At 45.8% G+C, this 27,029-nt stretch overlaps 1 protein-coding gene across 3 annotated transcripts in view; it reads right to left on the minus strand.

The window, feature by feature from the left end:
- si:ch211-186j3.6 (neural-cadherin) overlaps positions 1–27,029 on the minus strand; it is a 255,716-nt gene that overhangs the window by 13,192 nt on the left and 215,495 nt on the right. For 2 of the 3 annotated variants that reach the window (XM_014126570.2, XM_045689053.1), the window contains exons 22-30: positions 25,035–25,312; positions 19,555–19,769; positions 13,886–14,013; positions 11,787–11,914; positions 11,226–11,349; positions 9,275–9,455; positions 8,127–8,293; positions 868–1,132; positions 45–225 (exon numbers count right to left, since the gene is read on the minus strand). In XM_014126570.2, coding sequence (XP_013982045.2) covers positions 45–225; positions 868–1,132; positions 8,127–8,293; positions 9,275–9,455; positions 11,226–11,349; positions 11,787–11,914; positions 13,886–14,013; positions 19,555–19,769; positions 25,035–25,312 — 1,667 coding nt within the window. Of the gene's footprint in view, positions 1–44; positions 226–867; positions 1,133–1,769; positions 2,483–8,126; positions 8,294–9,274; positions 9,456–11,225; positions 11,350–11,786; positions 11,915–13,885; positions 14,014–19,554; positions 19,770–25,034; positions 25,313–27,029 lie in introns of those variants that run through there. The other variant, XM_045689054.1, reaches the window with a different exon arrangement.

Genomic DNA, 27,029 nt, shown 5'->3' on the forward strand with positions numbered 1-27,029 from the left:
ATGACATAGAGAGAGATTTGATAATTGTGTCCGATTGTGCGTACCTGCACTCATGGACTCTCCAGAGGTCAACGCAGGTGAAGGGGGGGCTACACTGGTTCCTCTTGCAGGAGTCAGAGGAGCAGCCCACGGAGAGCCCCTGGGAACTGACCACGGAGACCCCGTCTCTGGACTGGCCATCCAGAGGCACGTATCGACCGTTCAGCCTCAGGTCCCGCATGCAACCTTGAGAGAGAGGAGAGGACAGTATGATAATCAAGCACACACACACACACACACACACACACACACACACACACACACACACACACACACACACACACACACAAGGACACGCTCTGCCACACAAACACACACCACTTGCTTTCTTTGCCATGCTCTGACACGCTTACAACACTAGTCTTTCAGGGACTAGTCTTTCAGGGCTTTTAAAGTCCATTTAATAAACACGCACACTGTCTGTTTCTGCCTGAGGCAAAGCTGCCTGACCACCCTTGTATTTGCACATTCTACTGTCTCTCTCCCTGCATGTCACATGCCATTTCCACAGCACTGCAGAGCACTGCACTGCATACTCTCATAGCCGCCTCACACTTTATCTATCTCATACTAACCTCCCCTAGGGCAGCCATCAACCCCTAACTCTAAAGATGCATCTGTGTGAATTATTCATTCCCCAGTCATATGAATCATTTATAATCGGCAATACAATACTTTGTAATGTCACTAAAAAGAGGATTATGAATTGATAAAGCCCATAATTCTGGCTGCACTTTATTAGAAAGCTATGTTCTCCAACTGTCACTAACTGTCTGCCTCGCACGTCCAGCCTTTCCCATCATGCCCCATTCCCTGCAGTCTTCTCACCCTGGAAGCTCTTGTTGGAGCCTGAGGGGAAGGCGTTTCCCAGCATCACCACTGCAGGGTCGGTGATGATCTCTAGGCTCCGGCTTGGAGCCGCACTGGTCTCCCGTCTGCCCCCGCCCCCGTCCACACGCAGGGTCAGCTCGTTGTCGAGGCGATCCAGGTAGACCTCGTGCCACTCGCCATTGTCAAGGCGATAGGAGGGCAGTGTGAGGTTGTAGTCTCCATCTCCCAGGTTATAGAAGACAGCCAGTAGGCCCTGGTAGATCTGGAGGAGAGGAGACAGTTATAGAAGACAGCCAGTAGGCCCTGGTAGATCTGGAGGAGAGGAGACAGTTATAGAAGACAGACAGTAGGTCCTGGTAGATCTGGAGGAGAGGAGACAGTTATAGAAGACAGACAGTAGGTCCTGGTAGATCTGGAGGAGAGGAGACAGTTATAGAAGACAGACAGTAGGTCCTGGTAGATCTGGAGGAGAGGAGACAGTTATAGAAGACAGACAGTAGGTCCTGGTAGATCTGGAGGAGAGGAGACAGTTATAGAAGACAGACAGTAGGTCCTGGTAGATCTGGAGGAGAGGAGACAGTTATAGAAGACAGACAGTAGGTCCTGGTAGATCTGGAGGAGAGGAGACAGTTATAGAAGACAGACAGTAGGTCCTGGTAGATCTGGAGGAGAGGAAAAGGTTATAGGAGACAGACAGTAGGTCCTGGTAGATCTGGAGGAGAGGAAAAGGTTATAGGAGACAGACAGTAGGTCCTGGTAGATCTGGAGGAGAGGAAAAGGTTATAGGAGACAGACAGTAGGTCCTGGTAGATCTGGAGGAGAGGAAAAGGTTATAGGAGACAGACAGTAGGTCCTGGTAGATCTGGAGGAGAGGAAAAGGTTATAGGAGACAGACAGTAGGTCCTGGTAGATCTGGAGGAGAGGAAAAGGTTATAGGAGACAGATAGTAGGTCCTGGTAGATCTGGAGGAGAGGAAAAGGTTATAGGAGACAGATAGTAGGTCCTGGTAGATCTGGAGGAGAGGAAAAGGTTATAGGAGACAGATAGTAGGTCCTGGTAGATCTGGAGGAGAGGAAAAGGTTATAGGAGACAGATAGTAGGTCCTGGTAGATCTGGAGGAGAGGAAAAGGTTATAGGAGACAGACAGTAGGTCCTGGTAGATCTGGAGGAGAGGAAAAGGTTATAGGAGACAGATAGTAGGTCCTGGTAGATCTGGAGGAGAGGAAAAGGTTATAGAAGACAGACAGTAGGTCCTGGTAGATCTGGAGGAGAGGAGACAGTTATAGGAGACAGATAGTAGGTCCTGGTAGATCTGGAGGAGATGAAAAGGTTATAGGAGACAGACAGTAGGCCCTGGTAGATCTGGAGGAGAGGAGACAGTTATAGAAGACAGACAGTAGGTCCTGGTAGATTTGGAGGAGAGGAGACAGTTATAGAAGACAGACAGTAGGTCCTGGTAGATCTGAAGGAGAGGAGACAGTTATAGAAGACAGACAGTAGGTCCTGGTAGATCTGGAGGAGAGGAGACAGTTATAGAAGACAGACAGTAGGTCCTGGTAGATCTGGAGGAGATGAGACAGTTATAGAAGACAGACAGTAGGCCCTGGTAGATCTGGAGGAGAGGAAAAGGTTATAGAAGACAGACAGTAGGTCCTGGTAGATCTGGAGGAGAGGAAAAGGTTATAGGAGACAGATAGTAGGTCCTGGTAGATCTGGAGGAGAGGAGACAGTTATAGAAGACAGACAGTAGGTCCTGGTAGATCTGGAGGAGAGGAGACAGTTATAGAAGACAGACAGTAGGTCCTGGTAGATCTGGAGGAGAGGAAAAGGTTATAGGAGACAGATAGTAGGTCCTGGTAGATCTGGAGGAGAGGAGACAGTTATAGAAGACAGACAGTAGGTCCTGGTAGATCTGGAGGAGAGGAGACAGTTATAGAAGACAGACAGTAGGTCCTGGTAGATCTGGAGGAGAGGAGACAGTTATAGGAGACAGACAGTAGGTCCTGGTAGTTCTGAAGGAGAGCGGGAGAGGAGAGGGTATAGGGGTTATTGACGTCAGACTACTGCTGGTATAGAATCGCAAGAGTTAATACTTTTTTTTATCATTGAAGATTCCAGAGACCCCTCTTAAGTCCCCCCCCCCCAAAAAACAACTATTCACGACCCAGAGAGTTAAGATGCAGTATACATGCAGTAAACAAAGCCAATAGCAGTTGGACAATCCACTCAATAAACCAACATAGCCCTTCTGATACACAGGCAGAGGACATCAATGTGAAAGCAGACTAAGGACGGAGATATTAGGGAAAGGAAAATGGCAGGAGGATGATGATTCTGTGACTCTGGGACCATGAGGAAACAGTATAATCACTGAGAGCTGGATCTGATAAGACCCTGCCACACACTAACTGAATTAAACATACCGCCTCCGTAATTGAAAACATCAGGGCCTGGGGAATTCAATATGCCTCCATTTATTCAGCAACTCTCTTTTTAACTTTTCCTCTAGAGGGTGGGTCATCTGGGCTCTATGACATACACTCACTTTCTGGGCTTCTCACATTTTCAAAGAACTTCCTTTCTCTAGCATCTACACATCTATCTCGGTCTCTGTCTCTCTCTACATCCCTCTCTCTCTCTCTCTCTCTCTCTCTACCTCTCTCTACATCTCTCTACCTCTCTCTCCCCACACCACTACCTACATCTCTCTCTACATCTCTGTCTCTGTGTCTCTACCTCTCTCTCACCACATCACTACCAACCTCTCTCTACATCTCTCTCTCTCTACCTCTACCTCTCTCTCTCCATCTCTCTCTGTCTCTCTACCTCTATCTCTACCTCTCTCTCCCTCTTCCGCTCTCTCTATCTCTACCTCTCTCTCTCTCTCTCCATCTCTCTCTGTCTCTCTACCTCTATCTATCTCTACCTCTCTCTCTCACCATCTCTCTCTCCATCTCTCTCTACCTCTACCTCTTTGGCCTATCCTTATCTTTGTACTTATCTCCCTCGTTCTCGTTCTCTATCTCTCTCCACTCTGTTTCACAACAACAACAACAACAAGCTCCATTGATCTCAGCCCCAATCCAGCAAGCCTGAATTTTTTTTTATTTATTTTTTATGCAACATGCTTTTCTCTTTCCTTAAATCTTGAAAAGAAAACGAATTCCATTTCAGCCTGGCACGAACGATAACCACTTGACTTTCAGAGAGCAATATTCATTTAAGACGAACAGTTTATTTGCAGCCAGGCACGCAGATCCAAAGCGAGGCGTGTGTTAGTCTACGGGCCATTGATATAGTAAGAAGCAGCCTTCATTTCGATTTAAAAAAACGTCCTGCGAGGCTCCCACTGAGCATAATTTGCAAACATTCAATTTTATTCCACCGCTGATGTCGACGTAAACAGTGGTATGAGACGAGCAGAAAGAGAGGAGATGGGGGAAGAGTTTCTCATGTATACCTGGACCTCTACTTCCCCCCCCCCAAGCTAAAAGGCTACAACTGTGAACTGCTTACCTCCTGATACACCATCCCATCGGCTGGCTCAGATGCATGAGAAAAAGCAGTGAGCTCCACTAAGATGGCTCCAAGGTTGTTTTCCTGGTGAGAGATTGCTTACTTCAAGGTTTCCTAATGAACTATTAATTATCTTTAGACATCGGTGGGATGGATCTTTTACCAGACTAAGCGAGTGTTGCCGAGGCACCTCATGTTCCCCCCCAATTAAAGCTGAATGGGAATGTGCTCCGTTTCCTGCTCTCTCTCTCTCTCTCTCAGGTGGCGACTGGGGTTCGGGATGATGCCAATTCCCTCTACTGCACCCAGCGAGTGCTACTCTAGCCCCAATCTGCAGTAGTAAGAATACATTTAGATGGAGTCAACATCTACATCCAATAACCCCTATGGCCAGGGTTCAGGTGAAATGAAAGTGTGAAGATGAAGCCAGGGTTTATAACTGGGTGGGAATAAGGTTGAGGTATTTTAACAAGTCTGTGAATGCTTATGCGACCTCTGTCTTATCCCCGTGTACAGTATATTATCTCTGTGTACAGTATATTATCTCTACATCCTTCCAGATCAGCGGCCTCTTTATTACTTTCAAAAGTGTTCTACATAACCCCCAGCTGGCTGAATGAAGTAGCTGTCTCATCAGACAGTACACTGATCCGTGCTACCTACCCATTCACACACAGTGTATTGGCAGAGAGAGAAAACGGCTATCAGACAATCAGAAACATTTCTGAGCTTGGACACACGTGGGATCCAGTGCATCTCTCATAATCTAAGGCATCAAGGCATAGATTATGGCTCCCCCATGGCTCAGTTGGTAGAGCGTGGTGTTTGCAACGCCAGGGTTGTGGGGTCGATTCCCAAGGGGGGCTAGTACAAAAAAAAAATGCATGAAATGAAATGTATGCATTCACTACTGTAAATCGCTCTGGATGGAGGGGAGGACACCTGACAGGCACAATATGCTCCTGAGTCTATATTCAGGCTACCAGACAAGAAGTATTAATTGACAGGAGGTTCAAGGTGTCTCCTCCCATTTGTTTTACTGGTGTTAACAATGTTAAAATGGCATTTATCATCCCTATTGTCTGGCTGGTCTTCACCAGGGCTAGAAGTGAAAATGAATGCTAGCCTACCGACTGGCCACAGACAGTCAATTCAATGTCTATTCCACATTAGTTCAATGTCACTGAATTGAAATGAAGCGGAAACAATTTTGATTCCACCAGTGTGTGCCCAGTGGGTACCCTTACAGATCAGAGACACCTCTCTCCCAAGAAACCCCAGGAGGCATCTGCTCCATCAGGACAGAGGACAAGAAAAAAGACAGAGGGAATGAAATAGGAAGTGGTCTACCGCTGTGAGGCTTCAACCACATGAGTCACACTGTGAGCTGCGCTAATGAAATCTCTAACCTGCCACTCCGGAGAGCGAGCAGCACATCTCCGTGCTCTCCTCACGCCAGTCTGATGGCGTGCAGATAATTAATCAGTGACGATTTGGAGAGGAGAGCGGAGAGAAAAACCAAAAGCTGCAATCAGCAATCTAAACACGCCACTGGGAGGTAGGTATTCCTCCTAAAACAAGGAGTCCATGGAGTGTGGGGGCGCATCTCAAGCTCCTTCTGAAAGCCTCCGCGCGCTGAGCGTACATTCAGCCAAGAGAAACACATGCTAATGTGGACTGAATAAAATCAAACACCGCACTGTAGCATTGCACTTCTGTTGTGGGTTAATATCGGAGGATGTCTGCAGAATTGATGCAATTCACACTGGCTGCACACGGAGAACGGCTGACATTTATGTTCCTGTGATGAATCCACTCCCCACATTCTGGCATTGTAGTAAAGATATGTGGATGATGGAGAAGGTTAGGGGGATGAGAGAAAATGTTGTAAAAACAGCAGTATACATAACGGATGACACTAATGTTATGATTAACCTCAATCACACAGTTGAAGGGAGGGGGGGGGGGGGTTGGTGAGAACATTTTTATGGGCCCATGAAAGCATATTATGAGCTCCCATAGTCGGGAGAAACAGAGATATGAAGACAAAATTGTGAGTCAAGAGAAGATATAAAAATAGAGAGGGGAGATGGAGAGAGAGAAGAGAAGGAGAGAGAGAGAGGGAGGGAGGGAGAGAGAGAAAGAGAACAAGAATGAGAGAGAGAGGGGGGGAGAGAGACAGAGAGAGAGAGGGAGAGAGACAGAAACAGAGAGAGAAAGAGAGAGAGAGAAAGAGAACAAGAATGGGAGAGAGAGAGAGAGACAGGGGGAGAGAGACAGAGAGAGAGAGGGAGAGAGACAGAAACAGAGAGAGAAAGAGAGAAAGAGAAAAGAGGGAGAGAGAGAGCGAGCGAGAGAGAGAGAGTCCAGAGGAAAACTACAAACAATGCATGCAGGGCAGAATTAGGCCAATATCCACTAATAATAAAAACTCAAAAAAGAGCAATTAAGTTTTGGAAACATCTAAAATACAGTGACCCCCTCTCATATCATTACCAAGCCCTGCAATGCCAAGAGCTGAGCAAAGAAAAGAGTCCCCTCATCCAGCTGGTCCTGGGGCTGAGTTCACAAACCTGTTCTACTAACACACTGAAGCCTCAGGACCAGAACATCCAATCAATCAGAATAAACCAAATTACAACACAGTCAAAACAAAACTACATTGCTTATTGGGAAACACAAGCACAAACACAAAGCAAAATGCAGTGCTATCTGGCCCTAAATCGACAGTACACCGTGGCTAAATATTTGACCATGGTTACTGATCAAAACCTTAGAAAAACCTTGACAAAGTACAGGCTCAGTGAGCACAGCCTTGCCATTGAGAAGGGTAGACACAGGAAAACCTGGCTCCCTGTAGAGGAAAGGCTGTGCAACCACTACACCACAGCAGAACCTGAGACGGAGCTGCATTTCCTGACAAAATGTCAAAAATATAAAACAATTAGAGAGTGTCATTTCCCCAAATTTGAAACCCTTATTCAAGGTTTCAAAGACCTCTCTGATGAGGATAGGCTACCCGTCCTGTTGGGGGAGGACGCAGAGAGCTGTGGGTTGGCAGCACACTACATTGCTGCCTGCCATAAGTTGAGGGACAGTGTCTGACAGACCAATAAACCTGCACATGTCCTCTACTGTATGATTATTGTTATTGTTGAATGTATGGTTATTTTGACCCTTGGTTATTGTTGTTACTGTTGTCCCGTTGACAATATTTGATTCTCATTTTTAATGTATTTTTATATTGTAAATATCCAAAATAAGCTTTGGCAATATGTATATTGTTACGTCATGCCAATAAAGCGAATTGAATTGAATTGAATTGAATTGAATTGAATTGAATTGAGAGAGAGAGAGAGAGAGAGAGAGAGAGAGAGAGAAAGAGGGAGAGAGAGAGAAACAGAGAGAGAGAAAGAGAGGGGGAGAGAGAGAGAAGGAGAGAGAGAGAGGGAGGGAGAGAGAGAGAAAGAGAACAAGAACGAGAGAGAGAGAGATAGGGGGAGAGAGACAGAGAGAGAGGGAGAGAGACAGAAACAGAGAGAGAAAGAGAGAAAGAGGGAGAGAGAGAGAAAGCGAGAGAGAGAGAGAGAGAGGAGAGAGAGAGAGAGCGAGAGAGAGAGAGAGAGAGAGAGAGAGAGAGAGAGAGAAACAGAGAGAGAAACAGAGAGAGAAACAGAGAGAGAGAGAGAGAGAGAGAGAGAGAGAGGGAGAAGAGGGAGACACAGAAAGCTCAGTCTCACCTCTATCTGCAGGTATTCAGTCTGTTCCTTGGACAGTAGGCTGAGGATGGCACTACCATGTTTGCGGGTCCGGACCAGAACCTGTACCTGGGTCCGCCGGGCTGGCAGAGGAGACGCCAACTGGTAATGAACATGACTCCGCCCATCAAAGGAATACTCTGGAACTTCTGCCAACAAAACACAGAGGACAAGACAATGTGTCAGCTAGACATCTCACCATAAACACTGGACACACTGTATACTGTAGGAGTCTGAACTGAAATTCATCCAGAGTGAATTCAAGAGATACTCTTACTCTACTACGTCCATTCACAATACTGTTAGCCTAATGATACCCTCACACGCCTTGATCTTAGATCAAACACGTTCCCAAGCATTTCTTTCATCTTCCATTTGACTCCACCAGTCAATTAGTCCTCCCACACCACACAGACACACACGCACACACACACCAACAGACAAAAGACAGCTTCTATCTACAAGCCATCAGACTGCTGAACACTTGAACTGAACTGACCACCTGCTCTGATTCTCCACATCTTAGCACAAATACACTCACTCACTCACACACACACACACACACACACACACACACACACACACACACACACACACACACACACACACACACACACACACACACACACACACACACACACACACACACACACACACACACACATCACATCACATCTGCTGCTACCAGACGTATACTGGACAATTTAAACACAAGTCATCCCTTCCCCAAAACGTGTAAATATTGGTCTATAAATTGTGCCTTCCTGTATTATACTTATGCTAAAATGTGTATTCTATTCTACTGAGCCATTTACTTAATTTTGGTATTCTTATCTTTCATCATTATTTCTTATTGTTGTTTATTCTCGAGAAGGAACCTGCAAGTAAGCATTTCGTTAGATCATGTGTGTCCTGTACATACGACTAACGAAAGTTGAAACACAGACGCACACACACCTTCCCCATGATAGCTATCTGACTGCACCCAGGCACTCATTAACCCATTTCATCTCACGAACATTCATTTCATCTAATCGAACAAAATCACATTCATCAATGCCCTCACGCATGACCTCCAAACAAGCACTCAACACACACGTTGGTCTCGGTGCTGGCATTGAGGTACGTACCCTGCTCACACTGATTCCCAGTGTAACCCGGTATGCACTGGCAGCTGAAGGAGCCCCACTCTCCATGGCAGCGCCCCCTAGGGCCACAGGAGGGGATGCCCCCGTTGACACAGCTCCCGTCCGTAGTCAGACAGCCTGGGGAGCTGCCCACAGAGTCCGCTGGAGTGCCCAAGTCATAGAACTGTGTAGGGGGGAGAGATGGAGAGAGGACAGAGATGGAGGGGGAGAGGGGGAGAGAGGACAGAGATGGAGGGGGGAGAGGGGGAGTAGGATATTATGCCAAAGGGAGATATTTACATAGTACGGTGTAAGATAGAAATGGGAGAAAGCAGTAGACAGGTTAAAAGGGAGGCACAGGGATAGATACAAGTGAGAGAAGGAGATGGATAGAGAGAGGGAAAGAGAGAACGAAATAATAATTGTTCGTTTCCCAAAAAACTGAAACTTTATGCTTTCGCCTTTCATGCAATTTCTTGGAATGTAAATGACTGGGTTTTCGTAGGATCAAACCAATCCACAGGCACACAAAGGAGCTGGCGGAGGGCAATGCTGTGAAAGGACAGGAACACCTTGAAATCTTAAATCCTGCTCACAATAAAGGACATTAATATGTCCAATCTCCCCGTTTATGAGTTCCCACCATTCAGCGGAGCTGACTGCTCGTAAACCACGGTAGCCGGTGAGCCAATCTGCAAAACAGTACAAATTGGTTCTGACCTCACCATAGAGCTGGGCACTCCAAGTCTGATCCTTGTCAAGACGGAGGTCAATACTCATTTACAGAGAGATACTACGCACACTCAAAGATCCAACATACATCGCTGTGTGTACGGGAGTATGTGCGCAGGTGTGTGTTCGTTGATGTGCGTGAGACGCCAATCACGATCACATTTTTTCCACCGAACATAATTAGCAGACTTTCCCAGTCGTGAGCACCCCGTCTCTGCCTCACTCAGAAATATAGAGATGGATAGAGAGAGTGGAACAGAGTTGGAGAGATGTAGAAGACTAGACTTGCTAATCATTTGCTTATGTGTGGTCCTGCGTGCATAGCACTTGCAACGGAAGGATCTTGGGTTCGATTCCCCGTCGGGCCACCCATATGAAAAATGGTATGCTTGCATCAATGTAAGTCGCTTTCAGTGAAAGCATCAATGTTTTCACAAGTCGCTTTCATAAAGAAAAGGCTGTTTTCATCTAGATTGGTTTTTCTTCACATTCATTTTACTGATCATTTCTTTTTTTTTAAATGAAACCCATTAGTGCATGGCTGCAGACCCATAGTATAGTTCATCTGTACCAGAGAGCAGGAGAGATACAGACAAATAGAGAGAGAGAGAGAAGCGACGACAGAATCTAAACATCCGCGCCATCCCTTCTCTTGCCCAAACATTCACCCCTGCCTCACGCTTGAACAAGTTCAATGGCACAGACATCCTTCTCCTTTCCTCCTGTCTCCCCCCTCTCTCCCATGTTCCACCCGCGCCCCCAGTCTTTCCACTCTACAATCAGAGATCTATGAATATTGTATCGAACCTCAGCCCTACGTTTTGTAGCCAGCGGGCGTGCAGGAGAGTGTTTTAGTGACAAATACCTTTAGTTCCCAGTGTCACACAGTGTCATGGAGTCACATGGGCAGAAGGACCGCTGTCCTCCCCGTGACTACTGTTGCCATAGTGACGTATCTACCAGTTCAGACTGTGTCTAGTGGATATGCGCTGAATGCGATCTCGGAGCATACCTTTTCTACAGAAGTGTTGCTGTGACAATGTCCGTGGGAAAGGTGTGAAAGTGTTTGAAAGCATTTATGCGAGATGCTGTATGCAGTTTAACAACACCATTCTGCCTGCAGTACAAGTGTAACTCTTTACAATGGAGATGTTATGTGTTGTATAAGGACTAAATTGCTTCCCAAGGCTATTTGGAAGCAATTCATTGTAGCGAGCATTACCTTGCTGTCGACAATGAGGTTCCGGATGCAGCCAGTAAAGTGTTTGTGTTGTAACTGCGGGTAGACATAGGGCAGGTTCTCATTGACTCCACCCAGCTGTAACACCTGGGTCCCATTCAGGTGCCTGAGGAATAAAATAACAACACTATCAGTACATCTTTTCATACACCTATCCATTCCTATTTTCTACTGCAGTACTTTTTTCAACCCGTAATACATAGCCTTGTCCCCCACCAATCCGGTGTTCTGAGTTTGACTATGTGAAAGGTGTGTATTCTGTATGAAGGAGGAGAGAGACAAAGACAGAGACAGAGAAAGAGAGAGAGCGTGAGAGAGGGAGAGCGAGAGAGAGGGAGAGAGAGAGACAGATAGGCAGAGGGAGAGAGAATGAGAGAGAGAAATAAAGAAAGAGAGCGAGAGAGAGAAAGAAAGAGTGCGAGAAAGACAGAGAGCTAGAGGGAGAGAGAAAGAGAAAGAAAGAAAGAGTGTGAGAGCAACAGACAGACACAAATAGAGAGAGAGAGCAAGAGAGAGCGAGAGAGAGAGGCGTGAGTAGGCTACCTGTCCAGGTTGGGTGTGACCCCAGTGACCTCGCAGGATGAGTGGTCCTCTGTGGTCAGCCAGCTGCCCACTCCCTCCATTTCCATGATGGTGGCCCCGGCACAGCGGTCCAGTGTGAAGCGTACCTCCTACAGGAGCACATGAGGAATATCAGCACATCGGATATATCAGGACATCAGGAATATAAGGACATCCAGATTATCAGGACATCAGGAATATCAAGACATCAGCTAATATCAGGACATCAAGAATATCAGCACATCAGGAATATCAGGACATCAGGAATATCAGGAATATAAGGACATCAAGACATCAGGAATATGAGGACATCAGGAATATGAGGACACGAGGAATATAAGAACATCAAGACATCAGGAATATCAGGACATCAGGAATATCAGCACATCAGGACATCAGGAATATCAGCACATCAGGAATATCAAGACATCAGGAATATAAGGACATCAGGAATATCAGCTCATCAGGAATATAAGGGCATCAGATAATATCCGGGAATCAGGAATATCAGGACACCAGGAATATCAACACATCAGGACATCAGGAATATCAGGACATCAGATAATATCAGGACATCAGAAAATATCAGGACATCAGATCATATCAGGACATCAGGAATATCAGCACCTCAGGAATATAAGGGCATCAGGAATATAAGGGCATCAGATAATATCCAGGCATCAGCAATATCAGGACATCAGGAATATCAGCCCATCAGGAATATAAGGACTATCAGGACATCAGATAATATCAGGTCATCAGGAATATCAGGACATCAGAAATATAAGGGCATCAGGAATATAAGGGCATCAGATAATATCGGGACATCAGGAATATCAGGACACCAGGAATATCAACACATCAGGATTATCAGATAATATCAGGACATCAGATAATATCAGGACATCAGGAATATCAGGACATCAGGAATATAATGACATCAGGAATATCAGGACATCAAATAATATCAGGACATCAGGAATATCAGGACATCAGGAATATCAACACATCAGGACTATCAGGACTATCAGGACATCAGATAATATCAGGACATCAGGAATATCATCACATCAGGAATATAATGACATCAGGACATTAAGGAATATCAGGACATCAAATAATATCAGGACATCAGGAATATCAGGACATCAGGAATATCAGGACATCAGGAATATAATGACATCAGGACATCAGGAATATCAGGACATCAAATAATATCAGGACATCAGGAATATCAGGACATCAGGAATATCACCACATCAGGACTATCAGGAATATCAGGACATCAGGAATATAAGGACATCCAGACTATCAGGAATATCAGGACATCCAGAATATCAGGACATCAGGAATATCAGCACATCCAGAATATCAGGACATCAGGAATATCAAGACATCAGGAATATCAAGACATCAGATACTGGCTAGCCCACCAATCTAATATGAGCTCCATTACTGCCAATAATTCATTTTAAATATCTACCTGTACTATATTCTACTGCAAGAACTAACTAACCATACAAATGTAACTAATTTGCTTCTAAAAGGTCCTATTCAACATCTATTCAAAACCAGTTCATTGTTTTCAACAAGCATATTCAACAAGTTATTTCATAGCAGACCTTCAGGTGCATTCATTTTGAGTTTGTGAATGGCATACAAATATTATTACAGTGTTTGTATGACACTGTTTATATAATACATTGACCATTTCCCGAATAACCCTGAGGTTGTTTTTCAGACCTGGTAGATGAACAAAGTTGTTGTTAGCGCTGTCATACAGCCACGGCGGCCGTACACAGTAATGTATTCAGGAGGTACCCATTCGATCTCCCCTGGATCCAAACCACTCAAACCCTCCTACTTCTCCAGACGATGTCATGAAAACAGGACTAGTCAAGCAGAGACACCACCTGTTTGCATTAAACTTCCCCCAGAGTTCTATAAGAATGAACAGCATATGGGTAGTGTTGGGGGAGATGTGTGTGTGTGTCTCTGTGTGTGTGTGTGTGTGTGTGTGTGTGTGGGGTGGGGTGGGGGGGGGGGTAAGCTTGGCAGCAGCTCAGACTTCAGACACCCACCTTACTGTTGCTCCTCACATCCAGACGGTGCCACCGTCTGTCCGCCACGTTCACGTTGCCTGGCAACTGCAAGACCAGTGTGCCCGAGCCATGATTTATCTTGAGTGTGGGAGTGCCATCGATCAGCTCTGAGGGGAGAGAGAGAGAGGACACCGACATGAGGTCACACATGGTGGTTACATCCCCAGGGATGACCATCCAAAAACCCCCATCACATACTCTTAATGCCAGGGAAGATCAGACACAACCACACACAGACCACTTCATCCTGAGGCCGTCACTTCTGCACCCATGTCATCTGATCACTGCAACAAACCAAGAACAAGCAACCACAGCGAAGCACAGTCAACTAATCAAAGTCAACTGACCTACGGTCAACTTAACTCTGTGTTGTTTTCTGCGTCACACTGCTTTGCTTTATCTTTGCTTTATCTTGGCCAGGTGGCAGTTGTAAATGAGAACTTGTTCTCAACTAGCCTACCTGGTTAAATAAAGGTGAAATAAAAAAATAAAAAAAATTGTCGAAATTCTGTAAGAGTGGTGTGTTCACCCAACCCTAGGCTAAAGTAAAAACAGGCACCACCTCAGTGCTTTCAGCAGTCTGTTCAGAACGATGACGTACTTAAAATGACATCTAATAACCTGGGCCAGTATTAGAACCTGAAAAACAACAACAGTAAAAGGTGCAAAGCTAATAGTAAACCAGTTAAATATAACTAACAGTCCGTCGTCATCATGCTCACTCCACAATAAGGATTACAACAGTGCCGGGTGCTATGCAATTATGTCCCCCCCCCCACCATAAGACAATAAACATTAAAAAGTGATTCTATTTTCTGACTTAGTCAAATGGGAAATTAAAAATTAATGAACCAGTTAAGACTCGTTGTATGCTTTATACTGTTTGCAAAGGATTATGGGTAAACAACATGTCAACCAACCACTGTTTCTCCATAAATCAACATGACATCCACAGTTTAAGAGTTCAGGAGAGAATAGCGCTGTAAATAGAAACTCCACGTCGCTCTATTTTCTAGGTTCGCAAATGCTCCGTTTTCAACAGAGAGGGTTGTTCTCCCTCTTCTATAGGTCTTTATCGTTATCTGGCTTTCGTCATCCCATTCTCTTCCACGCTGCCTCTCTCCATGACAGTCACTCTATCTGGCTTGTCGTGTCTTTCTCTTTTATAACCCCAACCTTTTCTCTTTCTCCCTCTCCCACCTGTCTCTCTGCAGTGTTCTCACAGTGGATTCCCAGTAGGCAACCTGTGCTCAGGCAGAGATTACTTTGAGCTAGCAGTAAGTCACTGATGTACAGAGCCCAGCCTAAGCCTGAGTGAAAAGCCCTTTTCATGTGAAAGGCCCACAGTGGCCACCACCATCAAGCAAGAGACTGACACTGTCCCACAGGGTATCTCAATCTGACAAGGGTCCCGACCCTCCTTGTTGGGACTGACGTGACATTTCAGGAGAAAAGGGAACAGACTGTGGGGTGACAGGTGTGAACGGTGGAGGCTTGGTTGAGATGAAAAGAGAGAGGGAAGGAGAGGAGAGGGATGTTGAGTGCCTGAAAGGAGAACTTCCACAGGCATGGACCGGCTGGGCTGTGCTGTGTTGGTCAGGCAGGGAGGCTGAATGGTGGGCAGACAGGCCAAATGGGCTTTATGTTGTGCCGTATCAAATTATCTTGGACAGGGAGAGTACGCCCGGGTGTACTCAGGTTACTACAAGCTTTCGCTCTTAAACTCCGGTTGGTGGACTCAGCACGGTCACGGCTAATCTCCCCTCCTCATCCCTTATTCATCATGGTCTCCTCCTCGACATCCCTGCAGATGAACCTTCCCTGTCGAGCGTCTTGGTGAGGGGGAAGCCAGGGGGTCTCAGCCCCCATAGCATGGCACTCCCACTTCAATATGAAAAATGGCCTCTTTTCTGAAGGCCTGAAGGGAATATGTTTGAGGCCGGGAGAATATGGACTGCATAAACAGCATTACAAATCACTCAGTATATACAAATCAGCAGCCCAGCAACAGAGAAAGAGAGTCTGTGACTGTGGTGCCTTTAATATAAATTGACTGTCAGCAAACACCCCCATACCCCCAGGAAACAGGACCCAAACTTAAAAGCGGTATTTGAAACGGGCGCGGCGCTAAAAGACTGTGAAACAGGTTTCTGCAAATTGACCGTAATGTGCGTTTCACACTCAGTGTATCTCTCTGCTCGCTTTCATCTGCCAGATGCTGTGTCTACATATGTGTGTGTGTGTTGGGGGGTTGTGTGTGCGTGTTTGGGGGGGGGGGATTCATCTCATTCTTAGTCAGCCTGTTTCTCAGTTCCTTCTGAGACCATCAACAGTAGTACTGCATAAAGCAAAATATGTAAAAAATAGTCCAATGCAAAATGCCTGAGATGTTTACATTCAGCCAGGTATTATGATTCAATTTATTACGGGTAAAAAAATGCAATAACCTTGACTGTTATAAATTGGCTTACATGCTGCAAGCAAATAAACATTACATTCATTGACTTTATTTCCATACCATTACATTTTTTGAAACATCTGGCTTTTTAGTTGCATTTATTAAGAAAAGCTGAATTACACATATAAAATCATGATAAATAGGCTGCCATCAGGTCAGAACGAGACAAAGTGAGTGATGAAATTCTTTCTGCTCTATCCTCGGAGCTGGATGCAACTCTTGGCAACGAGGTGTAAACAGGATCCCCAGCCGAGCCCTGAGAGCCTGTTTCCCATTCTGCAGGAGTACGTAATCACCCAAATGTAATTTGTCCGGTTAATTTGTCTATTGATTGGACAAGCTCAGCCCCATGGCTCGTACCCTTGAGAAGGGGGAGTTGACAATAATGCGACTCATTTAACTATGATCTCACTGTTCCAGCAGTCAAAGTCAGCAGACAACACAGACAGGGTCTAGATCTCTGGCGGGATTTAGAGAGGAATATAACACAGATTCCATTTAGAGGTGAGGACAGACCAATGGGCACTCTAAAAGATACCATATGCCCTGCAAACCTACACTATACACATCCATAACTCAATATAATGCTTTCAGTGTGAAGCACATAGCTATCTGACCCACATCAGACCGGGACAAAGATTATGAACCATGGAAAAGTTAACAAGCAGAACCAAAGACATCTACCTTCCTGGTAGGGCAACATCCAGTTCCCTGTCTGGCCCAGAACAAATCACCTCAGACCTGTCCAGCAATCTCATACGGGCCCAAGCTGGGCAGTAACAGACACTGGCAGCATCCCAAATAGTTCCCTATTCAATTTATAGTGCACTACTTTGTGGTCAAGTAGTGCACTATAAAGGGAATAGGATGCCATTCTCTCTAAACCCGGGCTGTTCAATGTCAGTTCTGGAGGGCAGAAACACTTCTGGTTTTCATCCTCTCCTTCTAATAAGGGACTCATTCAGACCTGGAACACAAGGTGAGTGCAATTAACTACCAGGTAGAAACAAAAAACAGAAGTGTTTCGGCCCTCCAGGACCTGAATTTGAACAGCCCGGCTTTAAACGCAGGCTTCTTGCCATACTGGCTCGGTCAGAATTATGTTTCTCCTGTATTTTGTATCATATTGTGCAACAGCTGATGAAACGAACAGTGCAAAAGCGTGAAAAAAATTATATTATTTCCTGATAGTTGCTGGTTGAAAATACAATCTACCAAGGACCTTCTAATCAGCATGTTTTGCATGGGTGGAGTTTTGGCTTGCCTGGTGACATCACCAGGTGGTAAATAGGTTAATAGATGAATAACAGAGTTCCAAACCTCTCTGCCAATAACAGCTGGTTTTCAATTTCCCCCTCCCCACTCAGACAACTCCCAAACAGTCCTAGCAAAATTATTGCTTGAGAAATACGGTAGTTTTTTGCTAAAAAGCTGTTTTTGTTTATTTCTACTACAGTAAGCTACTTAATTGTTACCCAGAAATGATTCGATATTGATATACTGTACAAATGGCTACATTGGGCCTATAATCCCAGGGGAACAGCAGAGAATGTAGGACATGCAGGGGTGTTTTGCAGAGGCAGGTCCGTGCTATGCCACATTAGTGGTGGTGATGCCTGGTACGAAGGCCCATGGGGGGGATAAACAGCACAGCAAGGTAAAGCACAGCGGAGAACAGACAGTGAGTGGGCAGGGCTGCAGGAGGCAGCCAGCGAGCCGTTCACCGTCTTTAATAAGGAGATACGGGCCGGGAAGCAGTGGGAAATTAGAAGGTTTAATAGGTTGCGCTGCTAAACAGCGAGAAATAATAAGGCTTGACACAGTCAACCTGTGGGTGAGAGTAATATAAAGACGTTGGGCTAAATTATTGTCTGTTTCTCACTTTAAGTCTCAGCCGTATATACTTGCCATCTCCACTCTGCCTTTCTGCCATATCTCCCTCCTGCAATTCTAAAATGTTCTACACATCTTATCCATGCTCTCTTCATCCCCCTCTGTCTTCCCTGTCACTATCTCTTTCCGCACTGTCCGCACAGTGCTAGATTAAGAATAGGAAGCTCATGTGACACAGACTTTGTTGGATTTTGTCTCTCTTCTTCAGACTATGTCTCTCCCTCCAAACCCAGCAGCTGTGGACTGGGCTGTGAGGCTGTGGACGTTGATTATTTGAATCAGCTGTGTGGTGCTGTGGCAAAAACCAAAACGTGCACCCAGGAAGGGCCCAAGGAGCGAGTTTGGGAAACCCTGACTTACTGCAGCATCTGCAGACATCTTTACATCTTCACAGTACGACACACTAACTATGCATCGTGTTGAGACTGTCGAGACTGCAGACTGAAGACTGTCCTACGCATGTGCATGTGGCGAAAAAAAACATTGAAACTTGACACTTGAAAGTTCTACTGTATCCTTTCTCCTTTGTTTCCCATTCAAACACACACGCACACACACACGCACCCCCTCCTCTGTGAGTAACACATGCACACACGCACACACAAAATGTCTTCCAGCATTGAATCGAGTGCTAATACTCGAAAGCAGCCATAAAGTGAAATGGAGCCACAAACACGTACACACACACACACACACACACACATCCTATGTTATTTACTCCAGACCTTAACTTGAGAATGTATGCTAAGCACGTCTACCTAGCTCAACAAGTTCATTAAAGCTCTAAATATGTACACCCCGTTGTAATTACATTCTGGAATGAATGACAAATAAGCCTTTACTTTCATAATGAGCCCCTCATTAACCCCTAAAGACCTGATGCTGTCACACTGCAACCACACACACACACACAGATCAGTCTTTACCACCAAGTGTACACTCATTAAAGGCCTCAGGAGCTGTGTGTAGGCTGACGCTGACCCCCCTTCAAAGAAACCCCTCCACCCCCAAACTCATTTGGCAGCGTTGGCACAACAAATCTCCGTGTAAAAATAACCTTAGTAGTCTTGTTTATATTAAACCAGCAAATTCAGACAGAGTTGTGTAGAGGACGACTTGAGCATTTCTGCCTCGTGCAACCTTCCTATCTCTATCGCGCCATCACGGTGTACCGCAAACACAATTACCAGCACTCACACACTGACGCAGGCATGCGCAGCCCCTCCCTTCTACCCTGTCTCTCCTCTATCCTGTATTCCTGTCCCCCTCCTCTGTGAGTAGATAAGTAGATATGTACCTATGGCCATGAAGTCCTCAAGGTCCCAGGGCTGTAGCTGGGCCAGGGGCCCGCTGTAGAGCAGCAGGCCATCTGCAACCTCCGTGACGAACTCCAGGGAGAGACGGCTCTCGAAGCAAGGCCTTATGGGAGGAAACCAGGCATAGCCGTTGCCATGGAAACTGTGTTTGGTCTGCTGGCACTCTGGCCCCTCGAACTGCGCAGGGCACTGGCATCTAGGGCAAAATAACAAGGAGGAGGAACATCACAAAAAAAGAATAACACAAAGCAATTGAGTTATTCCCTCATCTATCACGCAAGACTGCTCTATCAGGGTGTCCCTGCTGAGGCCGGGATGGGATGGACTGCTTCTGCTTAACCACACTTGCAGTCGCACGCACGCACGCACACACACTTGCAGTCGCACGCACGCACACACACAATTTGCTTCTAATTGTTCTCAATTGCATAACAACTAAAGATTGTGAGTGTACATCCCAACTAAGCATCTAGCAGTCTATATTAGCCCCCAAGGACTGCTCACAATCTGGAGAACACTATATTTCAGCTTTCTCGCTCTCTCTGTCTGTCTTGCTCTCCCAACTACTGTTTTCGCCTCTAGTGATTTCCTTCTGAGAGACACTCCACATCTCATGCAGATGTTCTCATTATCAGCCGTACCATAGGGAGAATCCATCACTATTAACAACATAGCAACTGAGCACAGCTGCACTCCTCCCTTAGGTTATTCTGTCATCCCTTTTCCTTCATTCAGTCTTCCTTTGTCACACACAGACACACACACATACACACACTACCCCACTGTATCCACCTGTTGTAGAGACAGCTAATATAGCTGGCACACACACACACACACACGGGCAATCCTGTGGCATCAATCAAGTGTGGCTTTCTCTAGTTAGTTTAGTCAGAAGCCCAGCTATTTTCTCAGCCGGTTCCCTCTCCATCACCCTACTCACAGCAGCCTAATAATAGTCTTCCAGGCTGCCATGCTCCCTTCGTTTCGTTCCTCTCTCATTTGTGTGCTGCGAAGAGAGAGAGAAGAGCTCCTGGCTGCCTGGCTGCCACATCCGACACTCTTGCATTTAGTCTTTCCCATTTCCCAGTCTGTGCTCTGAACCCAGATTGAAAAGGAGAGACTGTCAGAAATGATAGTCCCCCCCTGGCACCTGGCAGACATGCAAATGCGGGAGGAGTGAAACAGGCAGGCGGGCCGTGCGCTAACACAATAACATGCTTCTTCTAATAACCAGGCGCAGTAATCAAAGCTATACACCCCACGTTCAGAAGGCACACCGTAGCAAAAAGGGAGAGAGGAGAGAGGACTGTATGCACGCATAAGTCGCTTTGGATAAAAGCATCTGCTAAATAGCATACGTTATTATACTATAGGGGAGAGGACAACAGCGTTGCAGAACAGCAACAACATGGTATCCCGACCATGACGCAGAGGAATGAAAGTACGTTTGGTCTAGGAGCTCTAGGAGCACTGGTTCTGATGAAGGTCCTATAGGCTCAGGTTGACCAAACAGGATCCTATAGTGACACTATAATGCCATCTCACTGTGGAGAGGCAGGAAGTTGAGTCCAGTGATATCTGGATGTGGTTACAGCCTGGAGCCATGCGTCTACCTGACCACTATCACATGGAATGGGAGGTAGTGTGCACGCACGGTCAGGAAGTTGAGTCCAGTGATATCTGGATGTGGTTACAGCCTGGAGCCATGCGTCTACCTGACCACTATCACATGGAATGGGAGGTAGTGTGCACGCACGGTCACGGCTTAGTGGGACTAGGCCCCGAGCAGCAAACAAGGCTTGTATTACACCATCAGACCATCTGACCATCAAAGACATCAACATATCTCCCAGAGTGACAGACAGTAATGCACGACGGAGGGATCACTTATAGAAAAGAAAGAGGGAGAGATAAGGCTGTAGAGAGAAGGAGATGTAAAGATAGGGGGATTGAAGTCAATACACTGGAAACTTGACCTACCTTATCTCTCCATTTGGAAACAATTTACCCAGTCTTAGGGAATAATCTCACTCATTTATCCCATCAGAGATATCAGGAACATGATTTCAGCCCAATCCTCTTACTGTACTCAAGATTTTTTTTCCTTTGCTCATTTCCTGTTCTTTGCGTGCACATGGGAATGTTATTTGTTAGCGTTCGAAAGGGACCGAGTAATCTCCCCTGCCCTCCATTTTCAAATCCTGCTATTAATCCTGGCCCCACGATTATCTACATGTTGTTTCTTAATTCTTAAATCTTAAATCTCTGCGCTGCGTCGCTGGGGATCTCTTACGCATCTGCGCAGTTCTACATCTGTGTGCTCAACCCCGTGATAAACCAGGCCAGGGCTCTGTGCTCTGCTCAGCAACCGTCCACTGCCTCTGTCTCATAACTATTACCAGGCTTGCGTTTGTCTTTGAACGGTTTCACATACCCAAGCCTGCAGAGGTTGACATTGACCTCTGCCCTATTCAGTTATAAAGACATTCTCTTGTGGAAACAAAAATCGTAGAAATGTCATAATTGAATACGTATAATGTGAGGAATTTCTATTAACATTGTTAATTATTTGCTACATTCACAGACTCAAAATGCTTTACAGCTTTTTAAGTTCTTGGCTTTTCAGTTATAATATAAGCTGAGGAATGTGAGTTCTACAAGGACAACTTGTCATCAACAAAGAGGCTCTTCTGTTCTGACACATCAACAACTTTATCCTGTGTTTGGGCCAAACTGGCAATGTTAGTTCAACTGTTAAAAGCCAATATGTGTCTGCAACAGAGAGAGAGCTGGGATTAACTCTGGGTTGGCTGCGTAAATCATTCTGGTACGGACCAATGGCGAGGCACATTACACGCTTAGTACGTCCAACTAGACACAAATCCTGGGTTTACTTTCTTCTTTTAATTAAACAGCAGAGAACCAAATTAAATTTCTCCTCCTTTCGTGTTTCAAAGGGAAGCTGGATGGACAATTCCAGGAAGAGCATTTGGGCATATGTTCAAATTTTGGGCAAGATGTGTGGCAATTTTTTCAGGAACATCTGTATACACCTCCTTTCTAGACATGAACACCAAATCAGCAGCAGATTACAGCTGAATATGAACTCATAATCCTAGTGGATTTCAAACGAGGGACTTTCGATGTGTGTGTTTGCACGGGGTGTGTGTGTGTGTCCCTGTCATCCTCCTTCATCCTCTCTCTCTCTCTCTCTCTCTCTCTCTCTCTCTCTCTCTCTCTCTCTCTCTCTCTCAGTCAGGAGACTAACGTTATAGGTCTGTCAGCGTGCTCCAACTGAAGTATCATCTGTGGCTGTGTTGACGTCCGTGGGATCGTAAGTCTGCACAAGTGAAATCCACAGGAGGAATGGCCAACACCTCCCCAGAGCAGTGCCTTAGTAAATATGGTGATTTTGATTCTGCTCACAGAGTTCAGGCCAGACACACAGCTGTGTAGTAGTGTGTCTCCACCAAAAGGGGTCAGGCTTCTGGTCTAGAAGCACGGTTTTGACTGCTCCTACAGTTTTGCTTCGGTACTGCAGTTTAACTGACTCCTGGCCCAGAAAGACCATTTCTATACACGGCCACATGGAGAAGTCAGATTTGGAAATTCCTAATAAGCCACTTTAGGTCTTTGTGCACAAAACCATCTATTGAATTACTCAAGGAATTGTCGCTAAGGCCACATTTTCTTTCATCACCAAAGATAAATCATTGTTAAATTTGTCCAATGTCTGCCATGATTTTGGATGACATCGTCGCTGCTCGTGCTGCTCCCAGTGCGCACTGGGTGCGAGCGCGCGTGTGATGTTGGTCCGTATAAACCGGATGCAACCCGGCATATGTGAACGTGAGTAGATTCATTTAAAAACAAAGGTCGGACACAGTCTCCAGTTTTTATTGTACCTAAGTGGTCTCCACAGTGCTTGTGTACAATCTGGTTGACACATAATTCCATCAGAAAAGAAAATGTTGCATGAATTCTCAGAGATGAAATATATATATTTTTTAAATGATCTCGAGCTCTCATTAAATAGTTTGTGCACTGTTATTTAAGTGCACTTCCACATTGCAAACACCCTAACAAAAACATACACAGACGTATGATAAAACATGCATCATTCCCTTTTAAATACCTCCTTTCGTGTAGCGGCCAGGTTGGTAGTTTTGATGTGTTCATTTCCGTTGCATTTTTAATCACAAAGATCATTAGATTAAAGAATATTCCCCCCACATCACCGGCGGCGTTTAGCCTTCCTCCTCAACACGATCCCAGAAGTATTTAGCTTGACGTTGAGCTCGCTCAGACATTCAGAGCACAACTATGAAATTCATTCAGGAGGACCAAGAGGGAACCAAAAACAGAGAGGCACCGGGGGAGAGAGGTAGAGGAGGTGAGAGGAGCAGAGAGGAACACGAGGCACCAGACATATGGCACTGCAACAAGGCTGTTGTACTGTAGAACACAGAGCTCAGTACTGAAGCTAAAGCTTCTCTCCTAAACAACCACTGCTGGGATTACAGCAGTGAGCTGAGCCCAGGTCGGAAAGACATCAAAGGCCTGGCCGGCGAGAGAGAGAGAGAGCCAGAGAGAGAGAGAGAGAGAGAGAGAGAGGGAGGGAGAGAGAGGTGAGACCTGTGGACATGGTTTAACTCTGTTCAATTAGAAATGAAGCAGAATAATCGGGCGTGGCTAATGAGGTTATTTAAACCGCCTCGGTTATGTTTTCTGGTTGTCTAACCCTCACCCCTCACCCCCACCTCACCTTCCAACCCCCGTACCAAATGACTCTGCTGCGCTCTTTCCTCCTCACCATTACCCCCCTCGCCCCCCTTGTAAAATGGATTGTTAGTCCCCTTCTCTCTGTTTAGGCATTGTGACTCAGTGAAGAGAATCAATAGCATTATTGGCTCTGGATAATTGGAGAAAAAGGCTAAAAGCTGTGTACCTCATATTTGTGAGAGGTCTTGGAGGTAGGTTAAGTGATAAGACTCACAAAGAGGGGCTTGGATCCTTTCGAAAACTTCACTTGATCTATCATTCAGCACCAGCACAGCATTTGTGTGAGCGAGCAAGCGAGCGCACGGCGCCACTTGCCTGTTTTTGGCCAAATACTTTCAAAGAGTTTCATCCCTCTAGCAAGATTGAAGCATTAGTTGACTTATTGATTCCTCTTCCACACATAGCCCTGACTCTCATTTATAAAGCATTCTCCTACCAGGTATTCATTCTCCTCTATCTGTTGCAGATTCCAGGCAACCATCACTATCTCAACAGGGAAACAACAGATCTGAGCCTTCCCTCCCCTATCCCCCACCCTGGTGACTGCTAAAAGGTCAGGCTGCCAAAGGCTATTTGCTGCTTTTTGATACCTCCGCTCACCCGTACACAACTGTAAACACAATTAAACCGCTTCTCCTGTGTGAACATTTCACTGCAGGTGGTATGACTTCTTTCTCACCTGTACCCGCTCTGAGTGTCGACACAGATGCCCCCGTTGAAGCAGGGGTTTCTGGGATAGGAGGAACAGATCTTGTGGACGTGTTCTCTACCGGAGCAGCTGCATACTGCCGTGGACTCCACCGTCACCGACACCAGTGACATGCTCCCAGAATCCACCACAGTGGGCGTGTCACTGACGCTCAGCACATTGGAGCAGCCGCCGCTGCCGCCACAGTCTGTGTTGGCACACTCATCCACGTGGACCTGGCTGACGTTCACTTGCAGGAACGACTGCAGCTGTGGACAGAGAGAGAGAGAGAGAAAGAGAGAGAGGAGGAGAGGAATGAAGGGAAAGAGAGAGGATCAAGGGAGAATTCAATTAGGAGGATTAAGACAGAAATAGGAGGCGAAAGGAGACAGAGGAACAACAAAGTATAAAGCTAAAAGGTAATCAAGGGACAGCCATGGAAGAGTCAAAGCGGAACAGTCTTGATTACCACCAGGGTTTATCCTAAAGCCTTCAGAAAGCACATAATGTCTGTTGTTTTAGCCATCTTTCTTTCATCCTCGACATAAGCATCTGGGTTGTGTGACACACTCACACATGCAAATACCCCTACAGCCATCCTATTAGCATAGAGAGTGTATGAATTCGTCTCTCAAACGACACTCCTTCTCTCTCTCACACACACTTACATAAATGCACATCCTCACACACACGGATATACACATGCAAACCCACACAATACACACAAAAACAACCCTCTCTAAATGGCCCTCCATGCATCTGATTTTCAAAGTGTGCTGATACTGTAAATAGAACATACAGTACACCATGACCTGTGTTTACATACATTTTCCGTATACCCTTTCCACACCATTTATTCACAGCTCAAGTGGGCCACATTGCATTCAGGCAGAATGAACTGGGAGAGACTGTGACAGTATATATATGCAGTGTTGGATAGTGATGATGACGAGGTCCTAGAGTGAAAATGTAATCTCTCTCTCTCTCTCTCTCTCTCTCTCTCTCTCTCTCTCTCTCTCTCTCTCTCTCTCTCTCTCTCTCTCTCTCTCTCTCTCTCTCTCTCTCTCTCTCTCTCTCTCTCTCTCTCTCTCTCTCTCTCTCTCTCTCTCTCTCTCTCTCTCTCTCTCTCTCTCTCTCTCTCTCTCTCTCTCTCTCTCTCTCTCTCTCTCTCTCTCTCTCTCTCTCTCTCTCTCTCTCTCTGTCTCTCTCTGTCTGTCTGTCTGTAGGGTGGAGCCCAATATAGTGACAGTGGTGAGGGGAAAGCAGGGAGTGGAGGGTGAGGAGAGCCGTCCAGAGATAATCTGTTTTCAGCGCTGCAGTACCACGGCACATTTCACTTAGATGGGCCACACTCACCACCACTTCCCATCTAACCCCCTCCCGACTCCCGCTCTGTCTGACTTACCAGCAAAGGGTTGACACCCCCTCCTTCCCCTCCTCCCACACAACCACAGTTACATCCCCCTCCTCTTCACTGTGACCACAGACACTATCAGGGCAGACAAAGACATGGTTTTCAGGCATATGTCATGCATGCACAGAATGTATACTGTATTATTTGTGCCAGAGTTTAATTGGGAAGAACCCCCAGTGGAACAGAGCTCCACTGCCTTAGGTCAGGAAATGTTAAAATGTCAAATGGAAAGCAGCAGTTCTACCACCTTCACGTGTCCAATTGAACTGTTGTTTCTATGCAGACTAAAGTGTCTAGGCTGGTACAATTTGATCAGTGACTGAGAGTGTTGTACCATCTGTATTTGAGTGGATGTGTGTAACACTCGTCGTTGAAGGGGGACCAAAACGCAGCGGGTAAAGTGCTAATCCTCTTATTTATTAAAGAAAACACTTAATCAATACAAAACAAATGACGAAAACAGTCCAGTAAGGTGCATAGACTATACTAGAAACAACCACCCATAAAACCCAGTGAAAACAAACACAACTAAATATGGCCTCCAATTAGAGACAACAACAACCAGCTGCATC

This window comes from Salmo salar, chromosome ssa11 (genome assembly GCF_905237065.1).
Source record: "Salmo salar chromosome ssa11, Ssal_v3.1, whole genome shotgun sequence".
Lineage (NCBI taxonomy): Eukaryota > Metazoa > Chordata > Actinopteri > Salmoniformes > Salmonidae > Salmo > Salmo salar.